At 43.0% G+C, this 18806-nt stretch overlaps 1 protein-coding gene across 3 annotated transcripts in view; it reads right to left on the bottom strand.

The window, feature by feature from the left end:
- EGFLAM (EGF like, fibronectin type III and laminin G domains) overlaps positions 1-18806 on the bottom strand; it is a 195458-nt gene that overhangs the window by 35026 nt on the left and 141626 nt on the right. For all 3 annotated transcript variants that reach the window (XM_008070142.2, XM_008070141.2, XM_021718615.1), the window contains 7 exons: positions 17987-18305; positions 17229-17329; positions 15685-15785; positions 13371-13515; positions 9152-9341; positions 1999-2124; positions 514-757 (listed from right to left, as the gene is read on the bottom strand). In XM_008070142.2, coding sequence (XP_008068333.1) covers positions 514-757; positions 1999-2124; positions 9152-9341; positions 13371-13515; positions 15685-15785; positions 17229-17329; positions 17987-18305 — 1226 coding nt within the window. The remainder of the gene's footprint in view (positions 1-513; positions 758-1998; positions 2125-9151; positions 9342-13370; positions 13516-15684; positions 15786-17228; positions 17330-17986; positions 18306-18806) is intronic.

Here is an 18806-nt window from a genome sequence, read left to right on the forward strand (position 1 = left end):
AAAGAACAGAGTACCATATGTTCTCACTCATAAGCGGACCTTGAACAATTATCATAATACTATAAGAAAGAGATTGGCAGTAGTGGGAAACTGCCTGAGAAACGGGGGTGGGATTGGCAATTGAGGGAAACTGCCAGGGGAGGGAGGGGAACACCTCATCAACAAGGGTACCTGCATAATGAACACTGTATACCTAACCCTGAATTGAACGTCACATCTTTAAAGTGAAAAAAAATGAAAAAAAAAAATGGAGGCAGTCTACCAGAAGCAAGTCTATTTTCCATAGTTGGAAGCAAAGAATTGCCACCTGCTGGGTAGTTCTCTGAGAAAACAAAGGCTTGCAGGCAGGACTTTGCAGTATCTATAGGAAGGAAGCCTATCATCTGTATGAAGCAGGACACGTTTCAAAAGACAACCGTACAGGGAAGACAGGAAGCATGTAAGCTATTGGATGGCAAGTGGTTACTGTTCAGATTTTGTGGGGAGGGGGTTCCATAAGGTTTCAGTCCTCACCTGAGAACACCGGTCCCAGAGCCACAGTCAAAGCGGAACTCCACGTGGCCCTCTGCCATGTTGATGGACAGGAAGTCCTTGCTGCCTGTGTCATAGCTATACAGGAGGACGCCATCTCCTGAGTCCGGACGAAAGGTGATCTCAAACTCCATAAAGGAGAGGTAATGCTGGGGCTCCAGGGGCCAGGGCGTTGCTGCATAGGATCTCAGAGACTCTCTGAACTGAGGGATGGTCAAGGTGAAAGCTGAAGAAACAAGAGTGGTGTTAATAATCCCTTTGTGGCAGAAACCTGCTAGATGTGCACCCATAGCTGTGTCCTTTCCCTCCAGAGCACAGAACTAAACTACATTTCCCAGCTGCCCTGCACTTAGGTTGGTGATGTGATTGAATTCTAGCTAGTAGAATGTGGGTGAAAGTATTATACAGAACCTTAGATCTAGTCCCTAAAACCTCCCTCCATGCTCCATGCTCTCTCTCTCTTTTCTAGCCTGCTAGTGGGATGCAGAAATCAGAGGAGGACTCTAAGATCCCGAGAAAGCCGCTAGACAATGGGAACCTAAGTCCCTGAGAGACTGCATGGAGCAGAATCTTGCTCTCACCATCACAGACCTGCAGTGATTTGTAACATGAGCAAGAACCAGCCTTTATTATTAAAGGCTACTGAAATATGAGACAGCATGTGACAGCGTTGGCTTACCCTGACTCATATGCCCTCTTATGAGTAACATGAGATTTGAGATCATAATGTTACAAACATTTTTTTCCCAGTTTGTTATCTTAGGTCCAAATCTGCATTCCTCAGGGAGGAATTTGAGTAGCTTTGTGATCTTAGCCCCAGTTTTGTTTTTAATTATAGAATTCTGGGGGAAAATGATTAACCCTGTATTATTTTTCTAAATCTTTTAAATTTTCAATTATTATTTGCTTGTGTATGGGCACTTAGGTGTATTTTTGAGTGCATATGTGTTGACATGTATATATACACACATGTATGCATACATATACATATTTGCATAATCAATATACATGCAGGATTGAAAGGTGGAATAATTCAGTAGAACAGTACAAAGAAGAAAAAACAAGGTCACTTTTGTCCCATCACATTGTTCATGTTTCTGTGTATACCTTCCCAGTGTTTTCTCTGAAACAGAGATATTCTAAAGAGCATGAGCATGAAGTTTTTTAACTGCTTTGAATTTAGTCTGATGCAAACCATACAAATATAGTTTTTACAAAGTTATCTAGGGGCTAAGAGGAGCCCACTCATGCTTAGCATCTTCAGATGAACATATCTTTGGTTGGTTCAAAATTTTGGAACTTGGAGATACCCCAGCCTGGGAAAAAAAGATTCCTCATCCCTCCCAATTAAGCAATGTTGATCCCATAAAAACGTATGGGGCTTTGTTAAAAGCACACTGATGAAAAATCACATCCACATGAATTAACATGCAGACAGAAACCACCATCAACTTGCTTCTTTCTCACCGTCTTCACAGTGTCGCCCTTTAAACCCCAGGGGGCAGAGACAAATGTAGGAGTCGGCTTTGATTGCTGTGCAGGTGCCACCATTGATGCACGAGGCCTCATCGCAGATTCCACTGCTGCACTCCCCTAAACACAGAATGGGGGTTACAAAGCCAATCCATGCGATGTGCCAGTCCGGGACCCTGGAGCCGCCCGCGCTGACAGCAGGGGGACTGGAATAAAGACAGTTCGGTTCTCTCTCCTGTTGATTTCCTCTTCTGTGCAATGCAAACCAGCTTTCAGGATAAGTGGGACCTGCTCTTCATTTTAATTTGATTTTGGCTTGTCCTGTATGAAGGGCCACAGAGATTTTAAAATATCTGATGGACACAGTAAATCAAAAAATAAATTGCTGGGCAATTTTATGACCATTGACAGGGATGATGGAGTTGTTTCTGCTTTAATTCATCTCTCTGTTGTTCCCACAAGAGTGTATTTCAATCCCTCCAATGTCAACAGGGTGTTTATGTTAAAAGTGTTCTAATTTGTATGACCCCAATTAGCTTAAGTGCTGCTACCTTGTTGGTTCAAAGTTGAGACAAACAAGATAAGCACTGAAGGAGTTAAGCAGCAATGTTTAAGCTTATTAACTCGCCTGCACTGTGGAGGACTCTGTCTGGGGAAAGCGGGGTGGGAGGGAGGGCTCCGTAATACTTTAGTATGTGGGTTCTAGAATCCCTATTTCTGCCTCCAGAGTTGCAATCTTATGAGGGACAGGAAGGTGCCTGGTAGTAAAAAGTGTTAAAAAGTTCAACACTAGGTGAATAAGTTATCTTTATCAAACATATCAGAGCACCAAAGAGAGTGTATGTTGTCATTTTCAAGTAATGAAATGAAAACAAATGGACTTTTCCAGGGCTCTTTTCTTCTGCTTATTTGGGTTTTTAGTTAGACAGATCTGATCCAAAACTACATAGGTGAATACAAAACATTTTTGTCGAGGGCCTAAAGTGAAGGGTCCAGTCAGTGCCATTCCCCCACCCCTCCACCCACCCCACCCCATCCACCTCTCCGGAGCTGGTGGCCCACCCTCTGTGGGAGGAAAAGCCCTTCTTGGCCTGAATGTGTCCCCTTAACTGTGAGTCTCTTCCCCTCCCCTCAGTCATCTGCATTCCTTGAATTGATCCAATTTTTTCTTTTCATAAAGACTCACTGGGAGGAAGGGGGAGGGCTGAGCACCCAATGTGGACCCAGGAGAGAAGACTGACTTCAGCACCTCTAACAAAATTTAATGAAAGCCATGGCAGACAGCTTGCAACTCCAGGTGGGGTGGGCCAGCCTCCGTGAATTCCAGCTGGCAGTGACTGCAAGTTCAAGCAGATATGACTGGTTCTCTCTCTTCAGCCTTTGTCCTGAGAATGTCATCCCAGCAGTCACAGTCTCCACAGAAACGCTGACTTTGATCTTAGAGAGCCAAACTCTCACAGGTCCCTGCACACCACCAATTTCTGTGGATTGTGATTCCTTCCCAGAACAGAGCTGGTTCCACACGAAGAAGTGAGGTCCTTGGGTTATTTTTAATGAACATGGAAGAAATTACTTTACAAATCTTCTGCCTTTAACTTTTTTTTTTTAAAGAGGTGGGAGTAGGGTGGGTGAGAGGTCATGAAAGCTAGCCAGATTTGTTGACTTGAAAGCAGTGTTTCGGCAAGATTACCCTGGCATGCCAGATAGACTGATGAGTGCTAGTGCTGGGAGAGAGGAAAGAAGTCCTACAGGAGGGTAGACAGGGACCGAACAGCAGAGGACACAGAGAGACTGTGAAAAATGGAAGAGTCCCGGAGAAGGAGGAAATGAGAGATTCATTCTAGAGGGTAAAGGTAGACTGAAAGAATGATGATCAGAGGGAAGAAAGGAGGGAGGCCGTGGACAGGAACTAGCTTCTGAGAAGCAGAGGAGTAGCTCGCTTTGACTAGACTTAAGTGTTTGATGACTGTGGAAATAGCCACTGCCAGCATCAGGCCTTAAAAGAAGAGGTTCCCAGAATCCTAAACCAGTGGGAAGCAGGGTTATGCAAAGCAAGACACTTGTCTGAGCTGGAGAGGACCTGAGCACGCGTGAATCACCTACAGCAGGGGGTCTGTGAACCTAATTGGAAAAAAATCTTCCATCTTTATTTTCCCTAACCTGTGACTGTAATTGAGTCTATATTTTCTCCAACTATCAATGTAGTACTTCCAGTAGTAGCAGTTAATGTAACTTGTGACCAATAGACCTTGCAGTTGTCATATTCTATCATTTGTTGCAAATATCTCAAAATATTACTTATACACATTGCTACTTTGAAATCACCCACCATTAAATAATCATTTTCCTTAATGCTTTATAAAGCAGCACAAGGCCGGGTGCAGTGGCTCATGCCTGTAATCCCAGCACTTTGGGAGGCCAAGGTGGGAAGACTGCTTGAGCCCAGGAGTTTGAGACCAGCCTAGGCATGTGGTGGCATGTGCCTATAGTCTCAGCTACCCAGGAGGTTTAGGCTGGAGGATTGCTTGAGCTCAGCAGGTCAAGGCTGCAGTAAGCCGTGATCATGCCACTGCAATACAGCCTGGGCAACAGAGTAAAACTCTGATTCAAGAAAAAAAAAAAGCAGCACATATCTTGTTGTAATGGCAAAACTTAAAAGATATTTGATAGCTGGATTTCAATATAATTGCTTCCCTTTATAATATTATGTCTCTTTTTTTTTTTGGCATTAAAAAAACATCATTCTGAGAAGAGGTCTACAGGCTTCATCAGACTGCCCAAGTGGGCCACAGCACAAATAAATATTAAGGACTCTTGGGCGACTGAGCAGAGAATCCTGGGTAAGGTGAGTGTAGACTGTAGCTGAATAAGTTCCTTTTAAAAAGGAAGAAAACTCTCAGCTCTGAGAGCCATGGGAAGGAGGAGTGGGTGTGACAAGGTCATGCATGTACAGGGTTGGAGGCACCTCATCAACATATGAAGTAACTTTCACTGATGCCTACTGTAGGCCAGCTGTTGTGTAGGCTTGTGCTAGATAATGAAGTGAGGGACAGAAGAGAATTAACGTTCCTAAAGAGGGAAAAGGAGGTAGAACATCATTAGGTCACGTTTCTTTTTTTTTTTTTTTTTAATAATTAATCAGTATTTTTTAGGTCAAGTTTCTTAAAGATACCATGAACAAGGAGCAACCTGACCCCAGGGCCCAATCCATAACCAAAGTCTTCCCAACAATCCCCCACAATGATCTGTCAAATTGGTCTCTGTCTCTCCCATCACTACCACCTGGATCAACCCACCCTCATTTGTCATCTGGACTATTCCAGTAGATCTCAGTTGGTTTACATGTACCCATGAATGCCCTTTCCAATTAGCTGTCTACAGAGAATCTTTTCAAAACACAAACTAGATCATGGCACACATCTCCCTCTCCTATTCCTATTGGAACAAGCCCTTTCCTCTGTCTGGAATGCTTGTCCCTCACTTTTCCATCTTTTAACTACTACTCTTGCTTCGTATTAAATTCCTCAGAGACACTTTCCCTGATCCCCAGGTCCTAGCATCTCCCTATTATATGCTATCATTGCACAATCACTTCTTCTTCATAACACTCATCCCTGCTTGTGACTTTACAACTATCTGTGCAATTATTTGATTAATTCGGTCTCTCCACATGGAAGCCACAGGAAGACGGGGCTGGATCCTGTCTGTCTTGTTCATTACTTTATCTCCAGCACCCAGCACAGTGACTAATACTAAGCAGGTGCTCAAACAAGTATTTATGGCATGGAGAATAAGTAAAAGAACTGGTAAGTCATAGAGAGACCCTGTCCATGATGACCTCTTGAATCTCATATGACTTAGGAAGTGGTTCTGTGACATTGCTCCAGTAGGGTGTGGCAATCCAAGATAGGGTTGGAATAAATGAATAGTGGTGGTTTAGTTTTGAGAATCTGAGCAGAAATCATAAAATAAAAAGACTGGATCAGACAATGCAAACTTTTGCTGAGACTGCTGATATCCTAGAGTGTGACTTGCAGAGAGAGTGCAGTAGCTCTCACAGTACTATGAAGGAGACAGGAGATGATGTGGGAGGAACCAAGTAACAAAAGCCCTCCCTGGAGTAGAAACAGGTTTGGTAGGGGAGGTAAGAGGTTGAGAAAAAGTCATGGTTGAAGATGCCAATGCCAAGTTAGAGATATCAAATGGAAGAACTATGACCTCCATGAGACACTGCATTTGACTTACAAAAACTCGATTTTCAGGAGGTCTAACTCAAATATGGAGGTTGAAAAAAGATAACCAGCCCGGCTCTTGTGCTGCTCTGTATTTTCCTGGGGAATATCAAATGGAAAGAAGTGAAAAAGACCAACATGACTGATACATGCCATTAAGGTTCAAAGAGAGACATCTAATAGCCCGGTAGCTGCTTCCAGGAAGCTGGAGCAGGCAAGGCAGGTCCTTTTGGTGCCATCTGCTCAGTGGAAAAGTTGGTATCACATTAGGCAAGAATTTTTAAAGTTGGCAGAAATCAGATCTTGCTCAACGTTGCAAATTCTGAACTACCTGTCAGAAGTTACCGTAAAGCCTTGAGATTGCCATGTCTGCTCAGGGCTATTTCCCTGAAGAAACAAATTATGGCTGGTTTGATGGACGAAGTTAGAACAGTAATAATTATATTAATAACATAACATAATAATGTCAATATTATTACATATTATATTAATTATATAATGCTATAAAAACAATCCTACCTCTGCCTGCTATTTTGGATAAGTGATTTAATTTCTACAGGTCCCAGTTTCTTCATCTATAAAATGGATATAATATAATTTCCACCTCTTAAATTATATATTATATTATATTGATATATAATATTCACATAAATATATTAATATAATTATTGTATATGGCATGTTAATAATGTAATAAAATATAATACTATATTGTACATATTATATTAACACTAAAAATAACAACATAAGAATATTAATAACACAACAATATTTACAATTATTATACAATATAGTGCAAGGCCCTATTCTAAGTACTTTAATGCACTGCAATTCATTTAAGCAAAATCTTATATACTATTATAAATAATACTATAATTACCATAATAATATTATATCATATTACATGAAGTAATATTATAATAATATATAATACTGTGGTATTACTATAATATCATTATACTAATAAAATAATCCTAGATACTATTTATAGATAGGGAGACTGAGTCATAAGTATTTGTCAAATCCAGGCAATTTGCCTTCAGAGTCCTGGCTCACAAATACTGCATGAGACTTCAGATGGAACTGCTGGTTCTTATGTTCTGAATTCTCACAGGTATCCAAGAAGAGGGATTTTGGAGACACTGTCCCACCACAGTGGGAGCTTTCATAACTGTTTCAGTCATTGCTTATTGCTTACCTTGACTAAGTGATCAACTGGGGGAAAAAATACACAGGGAATAGCCTGTGGATAACAAACTTTTCTTGTTAAGTAAACTTCATCTTTCATAGTTATAAAAATGGCATCACCTTTATGAGTGAGCGAGGTGGAGGGAAGCAATTTGTGGCCTCGGTGTAGTAGATTTGGTTAAGAGGATAGTCACTGACCCAGAATGGCTAGCGTCACATTTAGGCTCTACCACCTTGGGCTAAGTACTTAACTGTTTTGGGCCATTGGTTCTCATCTGTAGACCAAGGTAGTCATAGTGCCTACTTAATAGGAATCTTGGGACGATTATAGTAGTCTAGAGTGGTGCCTACATAAAGTAACATTGAACTAATATTAGCTATAAAGCAAGTAAGTAAAACAAAACATTTTATCTGGGGTCATGAGGATTGACTCCTAGCTCTGACTGAGGAATGGAGAGAGGGATGGAGTAATACATGGTAAAGCAAATGGAGCAAAATGTGAATGGCAGAATCTAGGTAGCAAGAAGACAGTGTTCACTGTGTATTATGTCAGAATAACATCTTAGAGATGGGAGGAAATGAAAGTCAAGAAAGAGACTGGCATTTCCTGCCAAGGACAATGTCATGGATGATGTGATACTTTGAGTTTTGAGTGAACAGTAAGAGAATCACAGAGACACCAACCCAGAGTTCTGCAGTAACGGAGTCCTTGTTATAGACTGAACTGTGTTCCCCTCAAATTCACAGGTTGAAGCCTAACCCCGATGTGACTGTATTTGGAGACAGAGTCTTGAAAGAGGTAATTAATGTTAAATGAGGTCATAAGAGTGGGATCTAGACCAGTCTGACTGGTGTCCTTATAAGAAAAAGTTTAGATACACAGAGAGACACAGTGGGTGTGCACACACAGAGGAAAGGCCATGTGAGGACACAGTGAGACAGGGGCCAAGTGAAGGAGAGAGGCCTCAGGAGAAACCGACCCTGCTGACACTTTGGTCTTGGATTTCCAGTCTCCAGAATGATGAGAAAATAAATTTCTGATGTGTAAGCCACCCAGTCTGTGGTATTTTGTTATGATAGCCCAAGTAAATTAGGACAGTCACTAAATTAACCAACCTTGGAATTACCTACCTGTTGCCTTTGGTGATACAATAAATGTCCTTATTGCTTTAAAAATAATACTGGCTCTGCCTGCTATTTTGGATAAGTGATTTTACTTCTACAAGCCCCAGTTTCTTCATTTACAAAATGGATATAATAGCAATTTTTACCTCGTAAAGTTAGTGTGAAGAATAAGCAAAAGGGCATACAGGATGATGTTTGATCAAAAATTTGGATTTGACCATTTCTCTGAGTCGCAGAGAATAACATGAAAACTCTTACAGTATTGTGTTAGTTTTCCCACTGGATTGGAGGAGGTAAGGTGAAAGGGCTGAAAGGACTTGTTGCTTTGTCCAAGAAAACCATGCCATTTTTCGTGATGAAGTTCAAGATGGCGGCAGAACACAACCAAGGGTTTGGTGCAACCATACTGGTACCATACCTTGGTGTTCACACTCAGAGTCAACATTTCTGCAGCACACCAACCTCACTCCTTGGGCCCACCTCCCTCCTGAAGTTCTGCATTAATCAGCTTCCCAGGACTGCAGCTGATGTTGCTGCTCCCCTCCATGGGCCAGGCCAAAAAGGCAATCCCATAAGAGCACCCTAACCCACCAGGCACTTACCCACATCAGCCCCGCTGAGTGCTTTTCCCAGCGGCCAGGGCCTCGTGTCAATTCTCCTCCCATTAACAGCAAGCGATTGCACACAGCCTTGAAAGCCTCGGTTTGTCCCTGTGGCTCTGACCAACCAGTAAGCACTGGGAGCACCACCAAGATAGAGAGGTGTCCGGAAGGTAATTTTACTATACTGGCCCTTTAAGAGAAATGAACACTCATGAACACTCTATCTCACTCAACAAAATCAAAAGCCAAGACACAATAGATTTTGATGAGGGGCACAGCTAAGATGTAGGTTACAGTCCCAGTGTTTTCTTCCATTAGTATTTATGGACACCTTAAGGCATCTATGGATAATTTAAGACATTACCCTGCAAGACAATTAAATTCATGGTTACCATTGGGAACTCAGGGAGCTTCTCAGAGTACTGTGCTTCTAGAAGGGATTATTTTGTAATGCCTAGAAAGGAAGGGAGATCAGAGCCAAGCCCAACCCAAGGGGCAGTGAGCATGCCAGGCATCCAAAGAAGACCTTTCTCTTTCCAGTCCTGATACCAAGTGACTGTGTACTGTGGAAGGGTCATAGGGCTATTCTGTGCCTCAAAAGGTGATAATAATAATTTTGTGTATATGTGGGTCAACAATTACCCTTTCACTATTCTAGTCACCTTTAGACTATATCCTGCAAGAAACACTATGTGTATGTTTGGGGGTGGGGTGGTAGAGGTGGCAGACTGCCAAACAGATTGTGTGGCAAAGTTTTTTGAAATTTGCTTGTGGATATGGATTTTTTCTTAAGTGTTATTGTAGTGAGGTAGGGAAATTTCCAATCTTAGACCAAACCACAATCTGGACTGCAGATTACAAAATATAGAGATGAACATTAATTAGTTGGGAGAAAACTAAGGCACCCTTGGTCATTTTTTTTTAGTAAAGAAATATCTTATTCATTTGGATTAAAGAGTACTGAAGAAAGGTACACTACCAGAACCTATAAAGTGTTCAGAGTGTAAGCCACTGAAATATACACTTTTGTTACCAGCAAGTGGAAAATCTGATCATTGTTTTTATCTTTTCTAATTAAGAGATAAAAATCATTTGTAAACAGTAGACTGAACAAGAGCTAGGCAGCTTGACAGGACTTGCAGCGGGGTTTAAAGGATCAGTTGTGCTATTTGCCAGCCACTAAGCAGACTGCTTTCATTAGATGACTGAAATGCCCTCTTGGCTTATTTCTTCAAGATCCTCAGAACTCACTTCTTCTGGATCCCGTCCTCACCTTTCCAGTCCTATTCCCTGACCCAGGACCACAGCATGGGTCCTCACAGTTCAGTTGTTTTCTAGGGCGTTATGTTTCTCACAGGGCGAGTGGTTCCTTTGAAGTACCCTTCACAACATCCCAGGCAATAGTCTTGGAACTTGCCTTTTACCTTCCTCTGATGAGGGTTGCTTTCTGGTCTCTGGAGCCTGTGTTTGCTGTCTACACAGAGAAATGGAGGTGCTCTGGAATTTGCATTCTCTCAGGACGGTCCTTAACAGTTTGGGGTAACTCTAACGCATAGTTCATACTCCAGATCTTCCCTGTAGGGTCAGGCAGAAGCCATACTCTGAAGAACTTTGCCTGCAGTCTCACTCTTGCTGACTTCTTCCTCTTCCCTGTCTATCTTCTCTGACTTAGCAGTTTTCCCTGGGATCACTTTCTTAACATATCACTTGCACAGCTCTCATCTCTGGTCTGTTTCTGGGGAATGCCACTTAAGGCAGAATCACTATCTCCCAAGATAATTTAATAAACATTCCACATCTGTGGTCCTGCTTATACAACTTGCTTAGCAAGTCATGTAGGATGGAGGTAAACTTCACCCTGAGTGTCCATAAAGTCACATGCTTCTTGCAATTGATTTATTTTTAAGATGGAGTCTAGTTATGTTTCCAAGACTTGATCATAGCACTGCGTAACCTTGAACGCCTGGACTCAAGCGATCCTCCTACCTCAGCCTCCTGAAGCATTTACCATGACACCTGGCTTGATTAACTATTCTATTGATTCTAATCAAAGAGCCTTGGGATTCGAAAAATATATAAGAACTCTTATAATCCAAGCTCCCATTGGTTGTTGGATTCTGTGTACATTTCTATCAAAAGGTTTAGATAAGTTACATTTTGAATACCCCCTCAAGGACAGGGGACCCTGAGATACTCTGGTGCACCGCTTTCCTTTGAATGATTAGGTGAAGCTAAAATTGGTCTCCCTGAAGCTCTCCCTATTCAACGTTAGCCTTAGGAGTCCGTAGAGTAATTCCTTGTTCCCCAAGACTCTCTCTTTGACTTTATGATGAAAAGCTACCATCAGCCGGGCTCGGTGGCTCAGCCTGTAATCCCGCGCCTTTGGGAGGCTGAGGTGAGTGGATTGCCTGAGCCTGCGGGTTTGAGACCCGCCTGGGCAGCGAGACCTCATCTCTACAATAAATCAACAAATTAGCCGGGCGTGGTAATGCACACCTGTAATTCCGGCTACTAGGAAGGCTGAGGTGGAAGGATTGCCGGAGCCCAGCAGGTCGAGGCTGCGGTGGCCGGAGCGGCCACTGCACTCCAGTCTAGGCGACAGAGTGAGACTCCAACTCAAAAAAAAAAAAAAGAAAAGAAAAGAAAAGCCACCATCCACGCCTTCATCTTCTCTTTTCTAAACTAAACATCACTCACTCCTTCAGTCATTGAATGGATTTCAAGTCATCTTCCTGTTTGGGTGACTGCCCCTTGAACATGCTCCAATTTGTCTATGGCCCTCTTAATCACAGATACAAATGTAATCCTCTTAAAGGATTAATGTCACCATTAGAGTCACTAGAAGATATCACATAGTCACCAGAATAGAATAAGATTGTCACTTCCTTCTTCTAGATGCCATGACTTTATTAACACAGTCTATAATGTCTTTAGCTTGTTGTTGTTGTTACCACGTGGCCCTGTTTGTTAACCTTTATTGAACTTCCTTGCTTTAAACTATTAGACATTTTCACAGGTGTAATTTCCAATTACACAAGTGTAATTTCTAATTGTAGCTTCTCCATCCTGTCCTCATGTTAGACCCAAGTTAGAAGTTTCTTTATTTCTATCAAACTTACTTTTATCATGTTAGGCCTATGTTCTGGCTTTTGTGTGGCCCTGAAGTTTATTTACTCTGTTTTTACCTTTCCTGACCATGTAGACATAAGTGATCTCCCCAGATTCACATTTACTAAATATGAATCTTATTTCCTTTAAAACCAGTGGGATTCAAATTGATGAGACTTTTTCTTTTGGTGGAGAGAAAGGGTTAGCAAGGGATGCACCTTTATATAACCTGTCTTGCTAGCAAAGAGTAGTGAGGAGCCCAGGCAGGAAGGAAGCTATAGATATACACACATAGGATTTCTTGCTACAGTTTTCCGCAGAGAATACAGACACTGCCCTGCTTATAATTACAGGCTCAGTTCCTTGGCAAGCTGCTGATCCCAACTGTTTATTTTAAACACAGTCCTAAAATTGCCCAGAGCATAACAAATATGTAAATACCTAGGTGATTTGCTGAGTAGCCCAACAGTCAAAATTTTTTTCACCACTCCCTACAATCATGCCCCCCCCCAAAATGTAGATGAACAAATTATTCCTGCATATTGAGCCAAGTGAACCTTTCAGGACTATTTTCTTTTTCTTTCTTTCTTTCTCTCTTTTTTTTTTTTTTTGAGAAAGCAGGATTCATTGAGAGAATAGAAAAGCTTCCACAGTGGGAGGGGACCTTAAGGGGTTGCTCCTGGACTATTTTCTAAAGTCACAGGATGGCAATACCTCTGCCTTAAAATCAAGCTTTGTGTTTGACACTCATAACGGGTTCTAGTCTTCCAACACAGGCCTTCCTCTATCCCTGGCTTTGATGTCCTTGCGGAAAGTGATCATGTTCCTGGCACAAGGCCTGCAGCATGTACCTGTGCACCCAACAGCAATGGTGCTTGCAAGTTCAATTCTCCTTGGTAGATGGGGGATGGATGTGTGCTCTGAATGCTTGCTGGGAGTGGCAAGACTGAGCAGGAGCACTTCAAAGCTTTCACCATGAAAAATGAGCCTCCCCAGGTCTGTCCAGAACTTGAATCCTGACAACTATGCCTCACCTCTTTGTAGTGGGCCCTTCTCAGTATGCTTATGGTAGGTGGTGGGAAGGAGGGCAAGGTGTGAGGCTCACGCTCACCTGGGATTGGCCTGTCACTGGGGTGCCGTTGTTCAGCTGCAGCAGCCCATTCTGCCCGTCTCTGTAGAGCATCACTGTGTGCCAGGCCCCCAGTTTGATTTTGGTCTCACTTATGATGATGGCAACCCCAGTTCCACAGTTAAACCTGTGGGGGAGGAAAAGGAAAGGAAGATTCTTTGATCAACCAGCTCATTATATTTTCAGATTCCATGGACATCACTTCGAGGGCAATGTCTCCTTTCAGAGTCAATCTATTCAGTTAGGTGTATGACTATCAAGAGCTGTTTCAATCTATACCTGCAAGAACTGGATGCCTCTTTCTTGGGACGATCTCAGGCTAGATATCTTTAATCTGCCCATGGGAACTTTCAGTGTAGAGCCTTGTTTAACCTGACTTTCTCTGCAGCCTAGAACATGATGGGCACCTAAGGCCCTCCTTCTCCTTTTCAGAGATTGCCAGGTGCTTAGAGTGGATTCAAGATGCAGTAAATTAGAATATGAGTCACTCTGCTCCCATGGATTTCTCTGGAGACTTTCCCCAACTCTCAAATGGCAGGCTCAGTGATACCAATAAAATGTTAAAATCCAAGTCTTCATACTCGTTTTGGCAAGCTGGCCAGCCCTATCATTTGTGTTCAGCTGTGCCCAAATACAAGTGAGATCTCCATAGGAGGCTAGGGCTCTGGGGTGAGGTATGGGAACAGAGGGGGAGCATCTTCAGATGGCTGCATTCATCCTGATTTTTTCCAAACCTGCTTATGGTCCAGGGTGCCCACCAATTACACAGAATTTTGGTATTTTCTGGTCAACTTCCAAATAGCCACCATGTCCCTTCCACATAGATCCTGAAATTGCCAGTGGGGAGTCACGGCCAGCATTTTCTTTTTATTTTCCTTCTTTTCCTTTCCCTCTTTCCTTCCTTCCTTCCTTCCTTCCTTCTTTCCTTCCTTCCAAGTTGGGGTCTTACTTGGTCACCTAGGCTGGAGGGCAGTGGCAAAATCACGGCTCACTGCAGCCTCGATTATCTCACCCGGGCTTCCCAAAGTACTAGGATTACTACAGGCATGAGTCAGCATGCCCAGTCCAGAATTTTCTTTATCAGGATTTGCCTTATGTGCAGCCATGCTAGGCCCTCCCTTTGTCTCAAGACCCTCAATGGAGTGAGATGGGGTCAAAGGCATGGCGGGACAGGTTTACCTAAGAGGAGGATATCAGATTCACTCTGCAGGAGCTGCAGAGGTAGAGCTCTGACCTTTTTGCTACCAGCCAAAAGGTCAGAGCTACTGAAAGTCTATCTGATCCTCTAAGTGCTAGAGCCCCACAAAATTAAAACCATTGCCCCAGATCCTGGTGGCTAACATCAAACTTCTGCAAAAACAATCATTTAGCAAAAGATAGGGGCCCATTTTCTAGCCTGAGTGGGATGCTCAAATGTCTTCTTAATTTTTAAAAGACAACCATGGTTGATGCTTATTAAGTGCTTGCTCTGAGTCAAGAATTGTACTAAGCATGTTATGGATTAACTCACTGAATCCTCTCAGTAGCCCTATAAGAAAACATGGGTTTGGAGAGGTTGTCATATGCTGAAGGTCAGGTAGCAGGGGATTGGTGCCACTAGGCTCTTAGCCAGTGCACTAAACAGAAGGACAAGGTTGTTATACACGGATCATTCACAAATAGGTACAGTGTATGCTTCCATCAGAGTGATTAAAATATTCACCTCCCCACAAAACTCTTGTCCACCAGGAGACCACACACAAGCTAAAGGTGGTTTCTAAAGTGTGTTGTGGGGACAAATGATCAGGGCAGAGGAGGCAAATCAAAGAGTATGCCCCAGCTCCCTGGAAAGACAAGGATGGGGTCTGGGCCTCTGTAAACCCTTAGGAACCCTTGGAGGCTCCTCTCTCCCCTCCATGGCCATCAGACACATTTGCCACAAGAAGACGAGGAGAAGATCCCAGTCTTCTTCCCATCACAACCACCAAAGTTCCAGGAGAGAAGGGATTTTATCTCTCAGGTTCAAAGCTGCATCCTTAGGATCTACAGCCATGCCAGGTACAATGTGGGAGCTCGAGAAACTGGCTGCTGAATGAATGAATGGTTACAAGGTGCCAGAACTCAAGTTTCAAGGGTTACTACAATCCTGATATCCCAGCATTTGGCAAATGGGTCCATGCTCATCTTATACACACCATTCCTTTATCTACTGGAATCCATCCTGTATGTATTTTAGTCATACTATAAAAAATGCAAATATAACATAAGATAATGTAAAACAAATAAATAAACCCACAGGGCCTTTGGCAGGAGTTACCTAAACTGGAGGGAGCGTCGGATGATGGCCAGGGACATGAAATCCCCTCTCCCATGTTCGTTCTCTCCACAGTAGAGCAGTAAGCCATCTTCTGCCTCTGCCTATGATAATACAAACAAAAGCCACAAGAACAGTGAGCACCTCCCCTTCCATAAAGTGCATCTTGACACACTGATGAATATGGAACTTAAGCATTCTCCTTAAGAATCCGATTGATTCGATTTACAAAGGGGCAGCTGTGGGCTTCAGTGAATTCCCAGATAGCCAGTCCCAATATATTTTTTGAGGGGGGAGTGGGAGTCTCACTCTGTCGCCTAGGCTAGAATGCAGTGGCATGCTCACAGTCAGCCCAGAGTTGACCCACTGGGCTCAGGTGATCCTTCTGCCTCAGCCTTCCAAGCAGCTGGAACTACAGGTGCATGCTACCACATCCAGTTAATTTTATTTATTTATTTATTGTAGAGACGAGGTCTCACCATGTTGTCCAAGCTGATCTCAAACCCACAGACTCAGGCAGTCCTTTTACCTTGGACCCCCCAAAGTGCTGGGATTACAAGCTTGAACCACCACACCTGGCCCAATGTATTTTCAATGAACAAATGGCAGCGATAAAAAGAGAGTGTGAGGGACAGCAGTGAAGTGAGGGGAAGGTGACCACATCTCTGGCCTGCTCTTTGGCTTTGTGGTTTCACTTAAAGAGCCTTGGGAAAACCAAATGTGCAAAGACCATGGTCGTAGAGAGGATGTTGCTCATGCCCACCAAATTCTATTCTCACCAAAGAGCATTCCATTGTTTTCCTCTCTTCTTTTCTTCTTTCTACTTCCCTCTTTCTGGGTAGGCATGCAATTTTGCCTCTTTCCTTCTATCAGGAGAACAGGACAGTAAAAACAGCCCAGGTGATAGCCGTGCTGGCTGTCTTAGACTAAGACAGGCCATCTCTTGGACACTTTACACTGTGGCCTTGACTTCAAGAGTAACTTGTTTCCAGACCTCCAAATATTTTTGTGTCTTTGGCGATAACCCCCCAAAATATCACTTTAAAAAGGCTGAGGTCACTGATTGAATTTGCATCTGCAGAGATCTTCCATTGGGCCCTCACAATAATTCAGGGCTGCATAGAGTTTCAGGGTTTTTAATTTGTCACAATACAGGTGTCACAATGAAGGCAGATGACTGGGCTCTCTTTTTAAAATCTTTCGGAATGGAGAATGCATTATTTTTTCTGAAATCCTGGTCCGAGAGGAATCACTGTCATGAACAGCATGGCTGAGACCCCAGCATTCTCACTGGGAGCCTCAGGCCAGTCACTTCCATAGTCCAGTGACACACAAAATCCACCCTTTCCCCACTGGTACACTTGAATGTTGCGAATGTGCCCATCCTTCCTGCTGTTCTGTAAGCTGGTTTAAAGACAAGCTCTGTGTCATATTAACCTTTGATCATTCTCCCTGCTTCCCCTCTTCCTCTCCCCTGCCTTTGAATGTAGTACATTGCTGTGTTAAGGTGTCCAACAAGCACTTATCAAACAACAAATCCCCCTTACCCTAAATTCAAGAGTAATTTGGAATGCCTGATAGGAATTCTTCAGAGGTTCAAAGGTTACATAGGAGTGGCCAAAGAACTGAGGATACTGTATAACAATATCTGAAAAGAAAAAAGACAACACAAAAGAATGCTACTTCAGTTCTTCAAAAGTAAAAATCAATATGCTCGGTTACCTGGGTATTATTAAATAAAATCCCCCACTAATATGTTCAATTTAGCTTACTATCATCTTTTCTCTACTTTTTACACCTACTATTCTTATTCTACAAGACTTTGAGCTTCTGAAATTCTTAGGAAGAAACTGCATTTTTTTTTTGGAGATTGGCACTTGCTTTCCTAAAAAGAAATCAGTGGCTTTAAGATCTCTGTCACCTGTGCTCAGCTATATATTTGCATAATGTAAGTTGGCCCAAGTATTATTCTCCCTAACCCTAATACACATGTACTGGCTGCATGTTTCAGCAGAGACGTTATAATACTAAAGCCCACCTCTCCAAGATGCTGATGGGATGATTTACTGATTGCTCCAAAGGGACTACACGTTTAACACAAAAAAATAGGGCTGCCTTCTACTTAGAAACAATGGAAGTTGCCTCACAATTTGCCTTGTATAACTACCTTAGTGACCGATACATGGAAGAAGGGACCTATCTCAGAAAAGGCACTAGAGGGAACCACGCTTGGACCACAAACTGCCCTCTGTCTCCCAGGGGTGCCCACCCGCCACTATGTTCTTCCCCTCCCCCGAAGGCCTACCTTCTAAGCAGCTCTCACCACCTTTGCCCAAGTTGCAATGGCATCGGGAGCCCCCCCAGGTGTAGTCATTGGCACAGAAGCTGTCCGCAGAGCAGAGGGTTTCATCACAAGACATATCAAAGAGCCTTGACAGTATGGCCACAGAATTCTGCCCCTTCCGCTCCATGTGAGTGGGATGGGGTGCCACGGTGGTTGTCGGGAGAGATGCTGAGGTCGGGGGGACCAGCCTGGAAATGGTCTTTGGGTTAGATATAGATGTCCTCTTGGTTTCTGCCACAAATTTCTTATTTCCTCCTTTGGCAGCAGGAAGTGGTTTAACCTAAAGTCAGAGAAGGGAAAGGGTTTAGGATGAACAGGGAATGGTAATTAAACTGCTTTACTTGCAGTCATTGCCATATATATATAAATTTTTTTTTTTGAGTCAGAGTCTTGTCACCCAGGCTGGAGTACTAGAGTGCTGTGGCACATTCATGGCTACCACAGCCTCAACTTTCTGGGCTCAGGCGATCCTACTGCCTCAGCCTTCCAAGTAGCTAGAACCACAGGTGTGTGCCACCACATCTGGCTAATTTTTTATTTATTGTAGAGATGAAAGCTTGCCAAGTTGTTTAGGCTAGTCTGGAACCCCTGGGCTCAAGCAATCCTCTCACCTCCGCTTCCCAAAGTTCTGGGATTATAGGAATGAGCCATCATGCCTGGCATGCCTTATATTTTAAAATATGGTTACTGTTGTTACTTCCAAGAACCCTAGAATGGAGATGGGGAAGACAGTACTGATCTCAATTTGTGAATAAAAGATTTGAGGCTCAGGGATTTTAAG

This window comes from Carlito syrichta, unplaced genomic scaffold, assembly GCF_000164805.1.
Source record: "Carlito syrichta isolate Samal-C Ts95f unplaced genomic scaffold, Tarsius_syrichta-2.0.1 Scaffold313120, whole genome shotgun sequence".
Lineage (NCBI taxonomy): Eukaryota > Metazoa > Chordata > Mammalia > Primates > Tarsiidae > Carlito > Carlito syrichta.